General features: G+C 40.3%; 1 protein-coding gene across 1 annotated transcript in view; it reads left to right on the forward strand.

The window, feature by feature from the left end:
• MAGI1 (membrane associated guanylate kinase, WW and PDZ domain containing 1) overlaps positions 1–14479 on the forward strand; it is a 518120-nt gene that overhangs the window by 385554 nt on the left and 118087 nt on the right. The window contains exons 4-6 of the mRNA XM_081315925.1: positions 6857–7060; positions 10520–10730; positions 13144–13226. Of these exons, the coding sequence (XP_081172051.1) occupies positions 6857–7060; positions 10520–10730; positions 13144–13226 (498 nt within the window). The remainder of the gene's footprint in view (positions 1–6856; positions 7061–10519; positions 10731–13143; positions 13227–14479) is intronic.

Below are 14479 nucleotides of genomic sequence, written 5' to 3' on the forward strand. Positions count from 1 at the left end.
TGACATTTTCAAAAGGACAGTGTGATTTTACTGTAATTCTTAGAAAAGGGGTACAGGTAGAGAGTAGAATTTTTTTTTAAAAAAAATCCTTTCTGTACAAGAAAAGGGTAATTCTTGGGAAACTATCTGTAAACATAAAAGTTTGAGATGCTGTACATAATATCTTAATATCTGGCCTAACATCCTTTTAATTGTCTATTGCAGGGGTGTCAAACTGCCAGCCCATGGGCCGGACATGTCACATGAAAGCTGCACCCACCCTATTGCCGGCAATGGCAAAACAGTCCCGATACATCCCACGACGTCATGTGACGTCATGAGTTTGACATGTCTGGTCTATTGTGTTGAATGAGATAGAAGAAAGTAGTGTGTATAGTGTCTCTGTGTGTTGGAGTAGTTTAAGATCATAACTAAATTGTTGGCCTGGGATTAGGAAGACCCAAGTTCAAATTCCCATTCACAATGTGATTTTAAGCCATTCGTAACTTCTCGGGTTATCTTATATTATAGAACTCCGTTATATTGCCTTGCTTCCCCCTAAGATAAGCAGGATATAAATGTCCTGGTAAAGGAGATGGTCCTAAATTGGGGACTATAGATTATAAGTGACACCCTAAACTCCATCTGCTGTTGAACTTTACCATGAAAAATAACTGCTTGGGATGGTTTTATGTCCTACTTATCAAAGGCTCACCAGTCCAAGGCAAAGAAAGGAAATCTGAAGCCTTAAAGCTGTCCACCAGGGATGAAGTTATGGCCTACAAAACTGGTCACAGGTCACAGATCACAATCTTCCCCACCCAACCTAGGATCATGAGCTTAGAGTCCTTAGAACAGAGGTCCCCACTCTTTTGGGCACCAGGGACCAGTTTGGTGGAGAGAGGTTTTTCCATGGCCCGGAGGGTGCGTGGTTTTGTGTGCTGCCTGCATCTTGCAGATGGGGCTTTGTTTGTGCAGCCCAGTTGCTGGCATGCCACGGCCCGATACTGGACCACAGACCGGGGGTTGGGGACCCCTGCCTTAAGAGCAATGATTAGTTTCAACATAAGAGTGATGATACTGTTTTGGATATTAAACTGGCAGGAGTTGTTCTGCAGCCAGTGTTAAACTGAGTGGGAGATGAACTGGAGCAGAACACGAATAAACACCAGTTCATGGAATGTCACCATAACGAGATTGTCAACTATTTTTTCATCTACAAAACTGGAGACATTTATAATGCAATTTTTAAGGGGAGTACCATTCTGAGGGCAGGGTGGTGGGACCAGGTAATAGAGAGGTGCTACTGAAGAAGACAAGGAAGCAAACTGGAGGGTGGATGACGTGTGTGATGTTGAGTCAGTTAGCTAGGCAGCACAGTGATAAAGATGAAGAGGACTGTGGTTCCAGGCTCTTGTGGTGCTGTTCAGCGAGTGGAGGTGGCCACTCTGGTGTCATGCTAGGTATGCCACTGTTGTTGTTGTTAGCTGTGAAGTCGTGTCCGACTCATCGCGACCCTGTGGACAATGTTCCTCCAGGCGTTCCTGTCCTCTACCATCTTCTGGAGTCCATTTAAGCTCATGCCTACTGCTTCAGTGACTCCATCCAGCCACCTCATTCTCTGTTGTCCCCTTCTTCTCTTGCCCTCAATCTTTCCCAGCATTAGGCTCTTCTCCAGTGAGTCCTTCCTTCTCATTAGGTGGCCAAAGTATTTGAGTTTTAGCTTCAGGATCTGGCCTTCTAAAGAGCAGTCAGGGTTGATCTCCTCTAGGACTGACCGGTTTGATCGCCTGGCAGTCCAAGGGACTCGCAGGAGTCTTCTCCAGCACCATAGCTCAAAGGCCTCAATTCTTTGGCGCTCAGCCTTTCTTATGGTCCAACTTTCACTGCCATACATTGCAACTGGGAAGACCATAGCCTTGACTATACGCACTTTTGTTGGCAGGGTGATGTCTCTGCTTTTTAGTGTGCTGTCTAGATTTGCCATGGCTTTCCTCCCGAGGAGCAAGCGTCTTTTAATTTCTTGGCTACAGTCCCCATCTGCAGTGATCTTGGAGCCCAGGAAAATAAAATCTGTCACTACCTCCATTTCTTCCCCATCTATTTGCCAGGAATTGAGAGGGCCAGATGCCATGATCTTGGTTTTCTTAATGCTAAGTTTCAACCCAAGTTTTTCACTCTCCTTCTTCACCTGCAACAAGAGGCTCTTTAGTTCTTCTTCACTTTCTGCCATTAGAGTGGTATCATCTGCATATCTTAGGTTGTTGATATTTCTTCCGGCAATCTTAATTCCAACTTTTGATTCATCTAGCCCTGCCTTTCTCATGATGTGCTCTGCATATAAGTTAAATAGGCAGGGCAACATTATACAGCCTTGCCGGACTCCTTTCCCAATTTTGAGCCAATCAGTGTGTCCGTGTCCAGTTCTCACTGTTGCTTCTTGGCCCACATATAGGTTTCTCAAGAGACAAATAAGATAGTCTGGTACGCCCATCTCTTTAAGAACTTGCCACAGTTTGTTATGATCCACACAATCAAAGGCTTTAGCATAGTCAATGAAGCAGAAGTAGATGTTTTTCTGGAACTGTCTAGCTTTCTCCATGATCCAGCATATGTTGGCAATTTGATCTCTAGTTCCTCTGCCTCTTCGAAATCCTGCCTGTACTTCTGGTAGTTCTCGATCCACATACTGCTGGAGTCTAGCTTGTAGGATTTTAAGCATAACTTTACTAGCATGAGAAATGAGTGCAATGGTGTGATAGTTTGAACATTCTTTGGCATTGCCTTTCTTTGGAATTGGAATGTAAACTGATCTTTTCTAATCCTGTGGCCACTGTTGAGTTTTCCAAATTTGCTGGCAAATTGAGTGTAGCACTTTTACTGCATCGTCTTTTAAGATTTTGAATAGCTCAGCTGGAATACTGTCACCTCCACTAGCTTTGTTGTTGCTCAGCTTTTCTAAGGCCCACTTCACTTCACATTCTAGGATGTCTGGCTCGAGGTCAGTGACCACCTCATTGTGATTATCAGGGACTGTTAAGGACCAGCAATCTATTTGGCTGATAGGCACGTTCGGAAATACGAGAACATGTCATGAGTGTACATACCAAATGGTTTCCAATTGGGCATACGCAATCCCAGAAATGTGATTTTTTTTTCAGAAGGGAAGCTGAAAAGGAAACTTCTCCAATCTCTGTACCTTCTACCTCAGGGCTTTTCAACCTTTTCACCCACTGTACCACTTTTAGGATATGGCAACATCCGAGTATCACCAGTCACCTAGCAAGGTGTCAAAAACTTGATGACCCAAAAAAAAAAGTAAAAAAGTGAGGAAGTACACGTAGTCCTCGACTTACAACAGTTTGTTTAGTGACTGTTCTAAGTTACAATGGCACTGAAAAAAGTGGCCCCCAAGCCACCGCCGAACAAGACACCTGCCTGCCCGCCTGGCGGCGTTCTTCCTCCTGTACAAGATTTTCATTGTTGTGAGCATTTCTGTTGAGGATTGGCAGCGGGGGTGGGGGTAGGTGTTTGGTTTTTATTCCCCCCCTCTGCTGGGTGGTTGCAGCAGGTTTTGGTCATTTCACATGACCCTGGGACATGTGGCCGTCATAAATATGAATCAGTTGCCAAGCATCTGAATGTAAATCACAAGACCCTGGAGATGCTGCAACATTCCAGCTGATCGGCACTTCTTCTGGGCTCAGAAGTGCCAGGATCAGCGCCAAGCTCCAGCTGGAGCCTGGCACTGATCCTGGTGCTTCCACTGAGTCCTGACAGCCCTGCAGCTCCAGCCATCTCTCGCTCAGGCTTGTGTGGTACTGCCACTCATTCCCCTCCCCCGCTACCACTTTTCTAGGATGGTCACGTACCACCTGCCAGGTGCCAATGTACCACAGGTGGTACCCGTACCATTGGTTGAAAAGCCCTGTTCTACCTCATCCTGGATTTTCTTTTGTCTACCTCAATTGGCATGAGACTTTCTGTGGAACAGTGGACTGTTCTTCCAAAAAAGTGGGTAGCCAATAAATTTAGGAAACAGACAAACAAATATACACCCAGTTTCTATTTTTTTTTTTTTGCAATTAAAGGATTTTTTTTAGTAGCTGAGGGTATTACAGCATCATGTAAGTTCTCAGAGGAAACAGTGTTACTTATGGACACTTTGTCGACTATTTCAACACAACTACTACAGGAAGATGGTCTAAAGAAGTGCTTTCTTTTCCTATTTCTTTCTCTCTCTCCCCCCCCCATCTTTTTCAATCTTCTTCCCCATTCATCATCCTGCTGTCTCTTAACTACCATGGCATTATATAGAGCATACAAATAAGAGAGACAGGATGTGCTGTAAGAGCACTCATTATTCCCATTAATGCTTTTACTAGAAGAAGCCATTTCCTCTGTATCAATAATGTATACATGTGCATTTCAAATCCAAAATGAAGAAGGGATTTAAAGGTGCTGCATCTGCACTGAAGCTAAAGCCTTTATGTTCATTAGAACTGATTTATTCAAGGCCTTTGAAAAGGAATCACTCTATCAAGCAATTTACTCCAGCTTCAGTCTCCTCCAAAAGCGGATTATACTAGGTGTAAATCAGGGTGTGGGAGAGAGAAAGTTCACCCCCACTGAAGCCTTAAATGGGCTTTCACATCTCTCTGATCCAGAGAGGTTTAGAAAGTAACATACAGTTAATGACCTAGTCTAGTTTCTAGAAATATTTCTGTCATTCTACTATGGTTCATTTTAAGGTTGTACTTTGATATATGACATTTTTAACCTAATAAATTGATGTTGGGCTAGATTGCAGAATTAAGGCTTGCCTCTAGCTAAAATTAGATCATTCCGGGATAGATTTTGTTCTATAAAGCACCTACCATATTTGTTGTGCACTGAACATCATTTCCTAAACTTGAATGATGGCTTGGGATTTCTCAGCCACCTTCATCAATCTCCATTTCCCGAGATTTCAGTATTCTTACTGCAACATCCGCGGGACCTCACACAGTGATACCAAAAATCTCGCCAGATTTGGAACTGCGAGAAAAAAACAGCCCATTAAAAAAGTTTTAATTTAAGTGAGGGTGTCATAAGTGACATTTGCAGAGTGACTGATGTCCTGGTATTTGCAGATATGGCATTTGTTATTCCTTTGTTAAAAATGCCTAGGAAATTCAGTTTTCCTGTTTAGAAAAAAAAATCATCAATTTACATTAGTGACTTTACTGAATCCAGGGGAGTATTTAATTGAGAGTCTGCAGTTATTTCAAACAAGAGCGGGCAGCCTATGAGCTTCATGAGATTTCAAATGCTACTCCCTACACATATTTTTTTTTGGCAGTCATTTTTCTGAATATTTTTTGAGCAGGAAACAAAACTGTCAGATAGACTTAACACATGTTAAAAAGTATTTTTAAAAATCTACACCCCGAGGGTTTTCCCCCAGAATCTGAGCTATGCCAAGCCCATGGATTTTAACAGTTCCTGGCAGGCACAAATCTCGGCAACTGCGGTAGGATAAATGTGTAACATTTTCCGGGTGCCATCCTGAAACACTCTGAGCATATGCTACAGAGACCAGAGATAAAATGACTCTAACATAGTTGGAAGAGCTTTTCCTGGACATCCGTTTTCAGGAGAACAGCTTCCAGATTTGACACGCATTTGTTTAGGAGTAATTTTCTATTGTTGTTGAAGTTAGATGTATCTGATCTGTCTTTGGTTTCTCTTTTTTTGACTTCAACAGTTGAAAGCTTATTCTTCTAAAGCAGGTGACATGGTTTTATATTCTAGGCCAGAGGTCCCCAACCTTTTAGACACCGGGCCCGGTTCTGTGGAGAGAGGTTTTTCCACGGAGGGTGTGTGGTTTTCTGTGCTGCCTGCATACTGCAGATGGGGCTTTGCTTGTTTGTGCAGTTCCTGGTGTGCCACGGCCTGGTACTGGTCCACGGACCAGGGGTAGGGACCCCTTTTCTAGGCTGTGTATTTCAATTTTTTTAAAAAAATGTTGCTTTCAGAAAATGAAACCGCCATCTGCTGAGGTTGTGTATTAAAGCCTTCACTCCTTTTTTCCAGGTGATGATAGAATTTTGTGAGTTCACTATAAATACGTTTCAGCGTTAATTTAGTGTGCACTTCTTCAGAGATAACTAATTGAAATTCAAATGTAATAATTTTTTTCTTCCCTTTTTTCTTCCGTTAGTTGCAGGTGACTTTTTTAAAAAAGACTTAGTACACTTGGTGCCCCTAAAAATGCAGACTTTTTTTCTCCTTTCAAAATAAAAATGGTTAAGTTGCTGCAAAATAAAACAGTGAACACACGTTATTCATACCTGTGTAAAAGAATTTAGGCTCTCCAGGGCTTCATTGCATCTAGCATTTATAGATTTCCCTGACATTGTATGAACTAAATCACGGGTATCAAACTCGCCACCTCACGTGCCGTGCCGTATCGTGACTTCTTTTGCATTGCCGGAGCTGGGGTGGGTGTGGCCTCCATATGATGCAACCGGCCTGCGGGCTGGCAGTTTGACACCCCTGAGCTAAATAAATAATAATGGGGAAATGCCTATTGTTACTGCTAGTGAAGGGGAGAAAAGGAAAACATTGAATATGGATAACCTGTATTTTTTTAAAAAAACTTGCATATTTAGAATGAGATCCCCTGTGAGATTCATATTGGCTTTCCCTAATAACCTGGTTGTTCTTCAGGGCCCCTTGTTAGTTATGCTATTGTTTGTTTATTTTTATTATGCTATATAGAGTGGCAGGATTCTTTTCTTTTCTTTTTAAACTTATATCGTGAGCCTCCTCCAGCTGGAACTGGGTGGCGCCTAAATTGAATCAAATTAAAAAAAAACATGTTTCTATTTCCTAGGTAACTATTATGGAACACCCAAACCTCCCAGCCAATCCCTCAGTGGGAAACTGAATAATGCTGAGGCTTTGCAAAATCTCCCCTCAAGTTCCAAGCAGACAACTCCCAAACGAACCAAGTCGTACAATGATATGCAAAATGCTGGTTTAGTACATGCAGAGAATGAAGAGGATGACACCCCTGAAATGAACAGTAGCTTTACAGGTAAATTCCCCTCCCCCCTTTCTCTCCCCTGATTAATTGGAGGATCAGGAGAATTGTGATCCACGTAAATCAGTATTTTTTCTTTAGATAATTCCTGGGATTGAGGGCATTCTGTTAACAGTAAGATGTTGTCTAATTTCAAATTTAAGATGTGCTTTGCAGCTTTTTAGAGAGTAATCAGAACAATCCTGAGGAAACAATCTATTAATTTTTTAATTTAAGTTATCAGATGGGGTCATCAAAGCATTGGTTGGAATTTGACTCCTAAGCAATAATACTGTGTATTTCTTACATCATCATCATCATCATTATTATTATTGATCATTGCACAGTCAGCCAGATATTCAGACTGGATTTGGCATTTTTGTTTACCTATCGAGTCCTTACCAAGGACCTGGGATAGACAGATGTGAATGCTTGATGGTATTACAGATATCGTCGCAGGATGGAAGCAGTTCCTAGTAAGGCCGCCTTTTGCAATTGACTAATGGTGAACTTGTCAATGCCAATGGTGTTCGAGTGGTGCTCCAGTTGTTTTGGGATTGCACCCAAGGCACCTATTACTATTGGTACTATCCTTGCTTGCCTTTGCCAGTCTTTCTATTTCTATTTGTAGGTCTTTGTACTTTGTTATCTTCTCCAGTTGTTGTTGTTGTTGTTGTTGTTGTTGTTGTTGTTATTATTATTATTATTATTATTATTATTATTATTATTATTATTATTTACATCAGATTAGTGTTTGTCAACCTTGGTGGCTTTAAGACATGTACATTTCAACTCCCAGAATTCCCCAGCCAGCACTGTGCTCGGGAATCAGAGTAACTGCATTACTGCAATTAGATATGCATCAGAGTAATGTATTAGCTGTAATGTGTGATAAGATAGATATATAAGACAATAACACTGACAGATTGAAAAACATAGTTGCTGCTAACAACAATTCTTTTTAAAAAAATAATAATCACCTTATGGAGCATAATTGGAATGTCTTCATCCTATTTCAAAGAGGACAGCTTCTTGGGAAAAACTCAAGAGATGGATAAAAGTGCCAAATCCAGTCTAAACATCTGGCTGACTGAACGAACAACAACAACACCAATAATCATAATCATAATAAATAAACTGGCCAAATAATAAGAGACCAAGTGAAGAATAGAAAAGAGACTCGGCAAGGCAAAGTGTTACATGGCCAGTTCATAAAACAACTAGCAGGCAAAGCAGATTAAAACGAAACCTGACAAAAGTAGGAAAACTGAAGAAGGAGACAGAGGGGCTGATTCTGGCTTCAAAGACCAAGCCTTAAGAGCAAATCCATACAAAGCCAGAATTGAGAAGACAGCAACATATAGCAAATGCCAGCGGACCACCTGGCTACTTTCTGCAAGATCACACAGTGGACTATAAACAACAGAACGTCAAAATAGCAACAATGGTGCATTGGAATATCTGCAGGGGATACCATTTGCTTGTAAGCAAGGACCGTTGGGACCACAAAATAGACAGAGGACACTAAGTCCTCGGCTTGTGACTGGTCACTTAGCAATTGTTCAAAGTTACCACGGACTTCCTTAAAGTACTTACAACTCGGTTCCCTCAATTTAGTTGTCCTCCCCCACAGTCACATGTCCTCCACATGTAGCCTGCCTGCAGGTGCAGCCATTTGTGGTAGCCCATGAACATATGACTGCATTTCACAACAATGTAGCTGAAAGCTGGCTTTTACTTCAACCCAGCCCACAGCAAACCTTTGTTTCTCTTAATGACCATGGCATTCACTTAACAACAGCCACAAAAAGGTCATATGTTTGGTTGGTCAGGTGGGTAACTGGTTTTACAACCATTAGGACCTATGACCATGATGGTCGGGTTCCATTATGGTCATATGTAAAGGATTACCTGTAATAGCAAATGAAGAAACCAAAGGGCTCTGGGACTTTAGAATTCAAATTCATCTGCTACATAACACCTCAGGCTTAACAATTGTTGATAAGAAAGTAAAAAAAAAAATCTGGATAGCGGACATTGCAATAGCTGGAGGCAGCAGAATTCCAAACCGCTGCATATCGCTGCTTTTCCATAACCAGTGAACTGCTTTGTGCAAACCAGCAAGTCAGAGGATAAGTGTCTAATGATCTGATTTTTCTGATAGTTTTGAAAAAGTTTCTCTCGACTGTGGTAATGATAATGAAAATATACATCATTGATAAACATGACCTTCAGCATTTAGTTCATGATTATAACTGTCCACAGTGTAGCCAGTAATATCTTGCAGAATTGAATTCCACAGTCTGATGTGATTCATTATTCAGTTGTATCCATCCTGAATATCCCATTTCTCAGCATTTGGGGATAACCCTGATTTTTAGTATTATGACTTCTCCGTGTCATAAAAGTAGTCCTCGACTTATAACCATTTGTTTAGTGACCATTTGAAGTTACAACAACGCTGAAAAGTCTTCACACTCACCACCATTGCCGCATCCCCATGGTCATGTGACTAGAATTTGGGCATTTGGCAAGTGGCATATACTGAGGTCATGTGATCGCCATTTGTAACCTTCCCAGCTGGCTTTTGACAAGCAATGGGGGAAGCCCAATTCACTTAATGACTGCATGATTCACTTAACAACTGCAATGATTCATTTACCCACTGTAGCAAAAAAGATGGTAAAATGGGTCAAAACTCACTGAACAATTGCCTTGCTTAGCAACGGAAATTTTGGGTTCAAAAGTTTGGGCTGAGTCAAGAATTATCTGTACTTAACTTTTATATACCGGTACTTTACTTTCTCTGTTTTTTTTGTCTAAGTTTCAGAAATCCAATCAGAAATATTATACTTAGGAGAGTTACTTCAACTCTTGATCATTTTAGTTCTATTCTATTTTCTATATCTTTTCCAGGCTACAATTTTATGTTTCCTCGTTTATAGTAATTGTTCTTTTACTTTTTCAGCCATTTAGAAGTATGTATCAGTTTCTTGTTCACTGGCTGCTAGGTCAGAGTCCATGAACGTATATTTAAAGCTTAGGAATTATTATTTTTTGGGGGGGAGGTGTCTCAGTATGGATTTTTTTTACAGTGAAATTGTATTTGTTACTTAAGACTCATTTTTTAATTTTGAAAGATTTTTTTTCAAAATGTATGTGTGTGTTACTTTCTATAAATAATGTACCTTCTTCTTACCTGTTTGCTTGTTACGCCAGATAATTGGTGATAATTTGTTTCTAGAAAAAGCAAAAAAACACCCTAATCTGTGCCTCATTTAGTCCACTGTGATGGATCCTTGAAAGGGCCTAAAAATCTGTATCACTACATGACAATATCAGACCCCTCTGAATTAGTGAGTGGAAAGTCTAAACCAAGTAGGGATAGAAACAAAAAAAATGTGGCTTTACAAATATTCCAAGTAATAATCTCTTTTATTTTTTTTTATAATTTTGTGTGATGTTCTTCTACAGCAGACTCTGGTGAACAAGACGAACACAATATACACAGTACAAGAGATGCAGCTCTCCCGTCTCTGAATAGTAGCATCACCACTGTTCCCATCACGGAACCATCTGAGAAGCTCCCTCAATACCTACCTCCTTGTGCAGAGGAAGCCTTGGGTCCTCTGCCTGAAAACTGGGAGATGGCTTATACAGAGAATGGAGAAGTCTACTTTATAGAGTAAAGTGTATTTAAATTTCTTTTTTTTAATCTTTAGAGTCCATAAGCTTCTGGGTTTTCTGAACAGGGAGAGAAGAATTCTGGAGAAGGGTTGAGTGTTCACTGCAATTCTGAAGACATAAACTATTTACTTTTGCCTGGCTTAACTTTGTAAAATTGTAGTCTTGTAAGTGGTCCCCATCTCAAGCTCTGAAGTTATAATAAGCAGAATAGAGCCGGAAGGGACCTTGGAGGTCTTCTAGTCCAACCCCCTGCTCAAACAGGAGAGCCTATACCATTTCAGACAGGTGGCTGTCTAGTCTCTCCTTAAAAACCTCCAGTGATGAAGCAAGCTGTTCCACTGATTAATTGTTCTCACTGTTAGGAGTTTCTCTTTAATTCCAGGTTGCTTCTCTCCTTGATTAGTTTCCATCCATTGTTTCTTGCGTTGCCTTCTGGTGCTTTGGAAAATAAGTTGAACCCCTCTTCTTTGTGGCAGCCCCTGAGATATTGGAACACTGCTATCATGTCACCCCTAATCCTTCTTTTCTCTAGATTGGCCGTGCCCAATTCCTGCAACTGTTCTTCATATGTTTTAGTTTCCAGGCCTTTAATCATCTTAGTCGCTCTTATTTTTGGAGAAGATTATATAAGTAAAGAAAGTAAAAAAGGAACAATTTAACAATGTCCTGAATGAAGTGATGAGGTTTACACAGGCATTTAGATGGGGCCAGGCTGAGCTTCCATGCTGACAGACCTTCTATTGATATATGCATTGTAATTAGTCTACTATCCCTTGGTCCCTTGAGTAAGTACCTTAGTGTGGTATTTTTCAACTTTAGCAAATGGAATAATGTTCTTTCTGTTATAGGCAAGATAAACCAAGTTTGTGATAATGACTAGGACAAGATTGTTTCTCCCTAGTATGATAATGATGCTTCTTGGGCATTTGGAAGTGCAATCTCCAAGTAGCCTGGGTCTCATGGCTGAGTGATTCATCCAGACTACGTGTTTCTCAGTTTAGCAATTCCAGGGAATAGGCATAATGGTGGCAGCGTCCGGAACATTCATTCAGCAATTAATGATAGCATCTTAATTCATAAATACATTGCACTGAATCCAGTAGAGTTTATTTCAAGCAAATGCACATAGAGTTGTTCATGTAGTGACAATTCTTCATGTAATGATGATGCTAAACATTTCATTGCATAACACTCTGGCTGTCAACAGAATAAATTAGAAGCTAAATTCTTACAGTGTGGTAAGTTATTAAAAACATTCAGCAGTAACTGCCTTACAGTTTTCACAATTAGTCATCTTTAATTTTTTTTAATAGTAAACCAATTATAGGATGAAAAACTAAAAAAAACCCTAATTTTCATTTATGCAATACTTACGGTAGTCCAGAATTTTGCATTGTTCTCCCTCCATGAATATATCCCTCAGCCTCAGTTTGGAAGGATAGTCCAATATTTTACAACATCCCTTTATGATTTTGAGGTATAAACTGTTTTGTACTTTGGCAAACCCAGTGTTTTCCATTATTGTCAATTTGCTTTGCTTGCTGGACTTCTATGGCTTAGTTTACCAACTGGTGATTAATTGCCCAGAAATGTACAAAAGAATTGAATGGATGGATTCTTCTTGCATTGCAAGAGTGGGTAATGTAATGTATGTGTGAAATGGTGACCTTACACTCCAGCTTTCACATCGCTAGTAATGGATAGCCGGGATGTGAATACTCTCCTTTGAAAGCAGAACTGTTATTTAATAGTAAGTCTTCAAAGGAACATGTATATTCTCCTTCACATAATTTCGCAGGAGGATTAGATCAAGAGCACTTTGATGATCAGATCATTCTTTTGAGATTTGTGCAAGGAACCATGGTATTCTGTTCAAACAATATAGAATAACAAGTTTTCTATGTTTTCCTATTTATCTGTGGGTACAGGCAAATGCATTGTGTCTCTTTGAATGAAGAACAGTGAATAATCGTAGGGCTCAGCTGGGTTGTAGACACACCAAGAATTAAAATGACATATTCTTTAAAAGTCATAGGAAACTACAACAGTGATTGGAATGGGGAATAGAGAACAGCATTGTATACGGCTCACAATCCAATCATGCAGTCCAAAGAAACAGAATAACAGAATAACAAGTTGGAAGGGACCTTAGAGGTTTTCTAGTCCAACCCCCAGCTCAAGCATTTCAGACAATGGTTGTTCAATCTCTTCATAAAAACTTCCAGGGTTGGAGCACCCATAACTTCTGGAGGCAAGCCCTTCCACTGATTAATTGTTCTGTCAAGAAATTTCTCCTTAGTTCTAGGTTGGTTCTCTCCATATGCTGAAAATAAAAATTATGTGGACATGTTATTTTTTTTATTGATACTGTGTTTTTTATGAAACTCATTTTTCTATTTTTTTATTTATAGTCATAATACTAAAACAACGTCTTGGCTAGACCCAAGGTGCCTGAACAAACAGCAAAAGCCTCTAGAAGAATGTGAAGATGATGGTAAGACACTCAGGGCTTAAATAATCAGTTGGGAAGACCACACCTTTTCTTGTTTTGAAAGTCAGTAGTTTACAAATCAGGCTTGATTCTCTGGCTACAATCAAACTTTAGTTGTTAGCAAGTCATTGTGCATTAATGACAAGTGATCTAAGAATCGCATATTGGTCTGTGGTCAACTTTAGCAATTGGCTGCCCTCAACAAGTCTTGGGGACAAGAGAGTCCCCAGAATATCCCAGCATGGCCTGTAGTCTTAGCACAACCGCAGTGTAGAAATTTGAGTGGGCATCGCTCTTGTAGCTAGTGAAAGCCTCCTTTTTAAAAATGGCTGGTAGGCCTTCAATAGCTTCAGAAGGACCATTGGTGACATAATGATGTAAGAGAAGGAGCATAGCTGGGATTTTTAGCGTTCTCCTCGCTGCCGTTTTAATTTTGTTTTGTTTACTACATACACAGTTTCAGCAGTATGATCATATGGTACTCCAAGACTTAGAAGAGGCTGGGGAACTCCATATATCTCATTGTTTCCCTGTCCTTGATCTTTATCCGAAGAAATCTTCTGCCAATTCAGTGAAACTCAGATGTGGGTTGAGACAAAGGAAATGAAACATACATCCATAGCAGCTGCACACATAAGTTTTTGGTTGGATGTGTCTGTATAGGAAACAATTCTTTTTTCGTGGCATGGAAGTAGAGGGGGAATATTCAGGTTTTCTAGGAATTATGAAACCGTACACCCAGCAAACACCCACCCTGGAAAAATGCAAACTAAAACAATTTTGAAAGCACTAAAGATAAAACCACCACAAGCAGCAATAGTAGTAATTAAAAAAAAGTCAGTAATAGGTATCTTTGACTTACAACCAGTTGCTGTGAACATTCAAAGTTAAGACAGATATCCTCCTCCCCAAAGCTATAATTTCAAAGTTATAATGCCACCTCCCTCCTCCACAGTCACATCATTGTATATGGTGTGCTTGGCAACTGACTTGCCTTTACGACTATTTGCAGCCTCCCGCAGTCATATGATTGCAATTTTCAGTGGGGTGTGGGTTTTTTTGCCATTTCAGGCGTTTCCTTCCAGTTTCTGGCAAAAAGCAACCATTGAGAAAAATGGATTTAGTTCACAACCACGGCATTTGCTTAACAACCACCAGAAAAATGCTGAAAAATTTGGTCTGGTCATGTAGTGACTCTCTTAATGACCGCAACAAACTATGACTATAATTCCAGGCTCAATTACCGTCATAAGTTC

Source organism: Vipera berus (genome assembly GCF_964194415.1).
Source record: "Vipera berus genome assembly, chromosome: 2".
In the NCBI taxonomy this organism is placed as follows: domain Eukaryota; kingdom Metazoa; phylum Chordata; class Lepidosauria; order Squamata; family Viperidae; genus Vipera; species Vipera berus.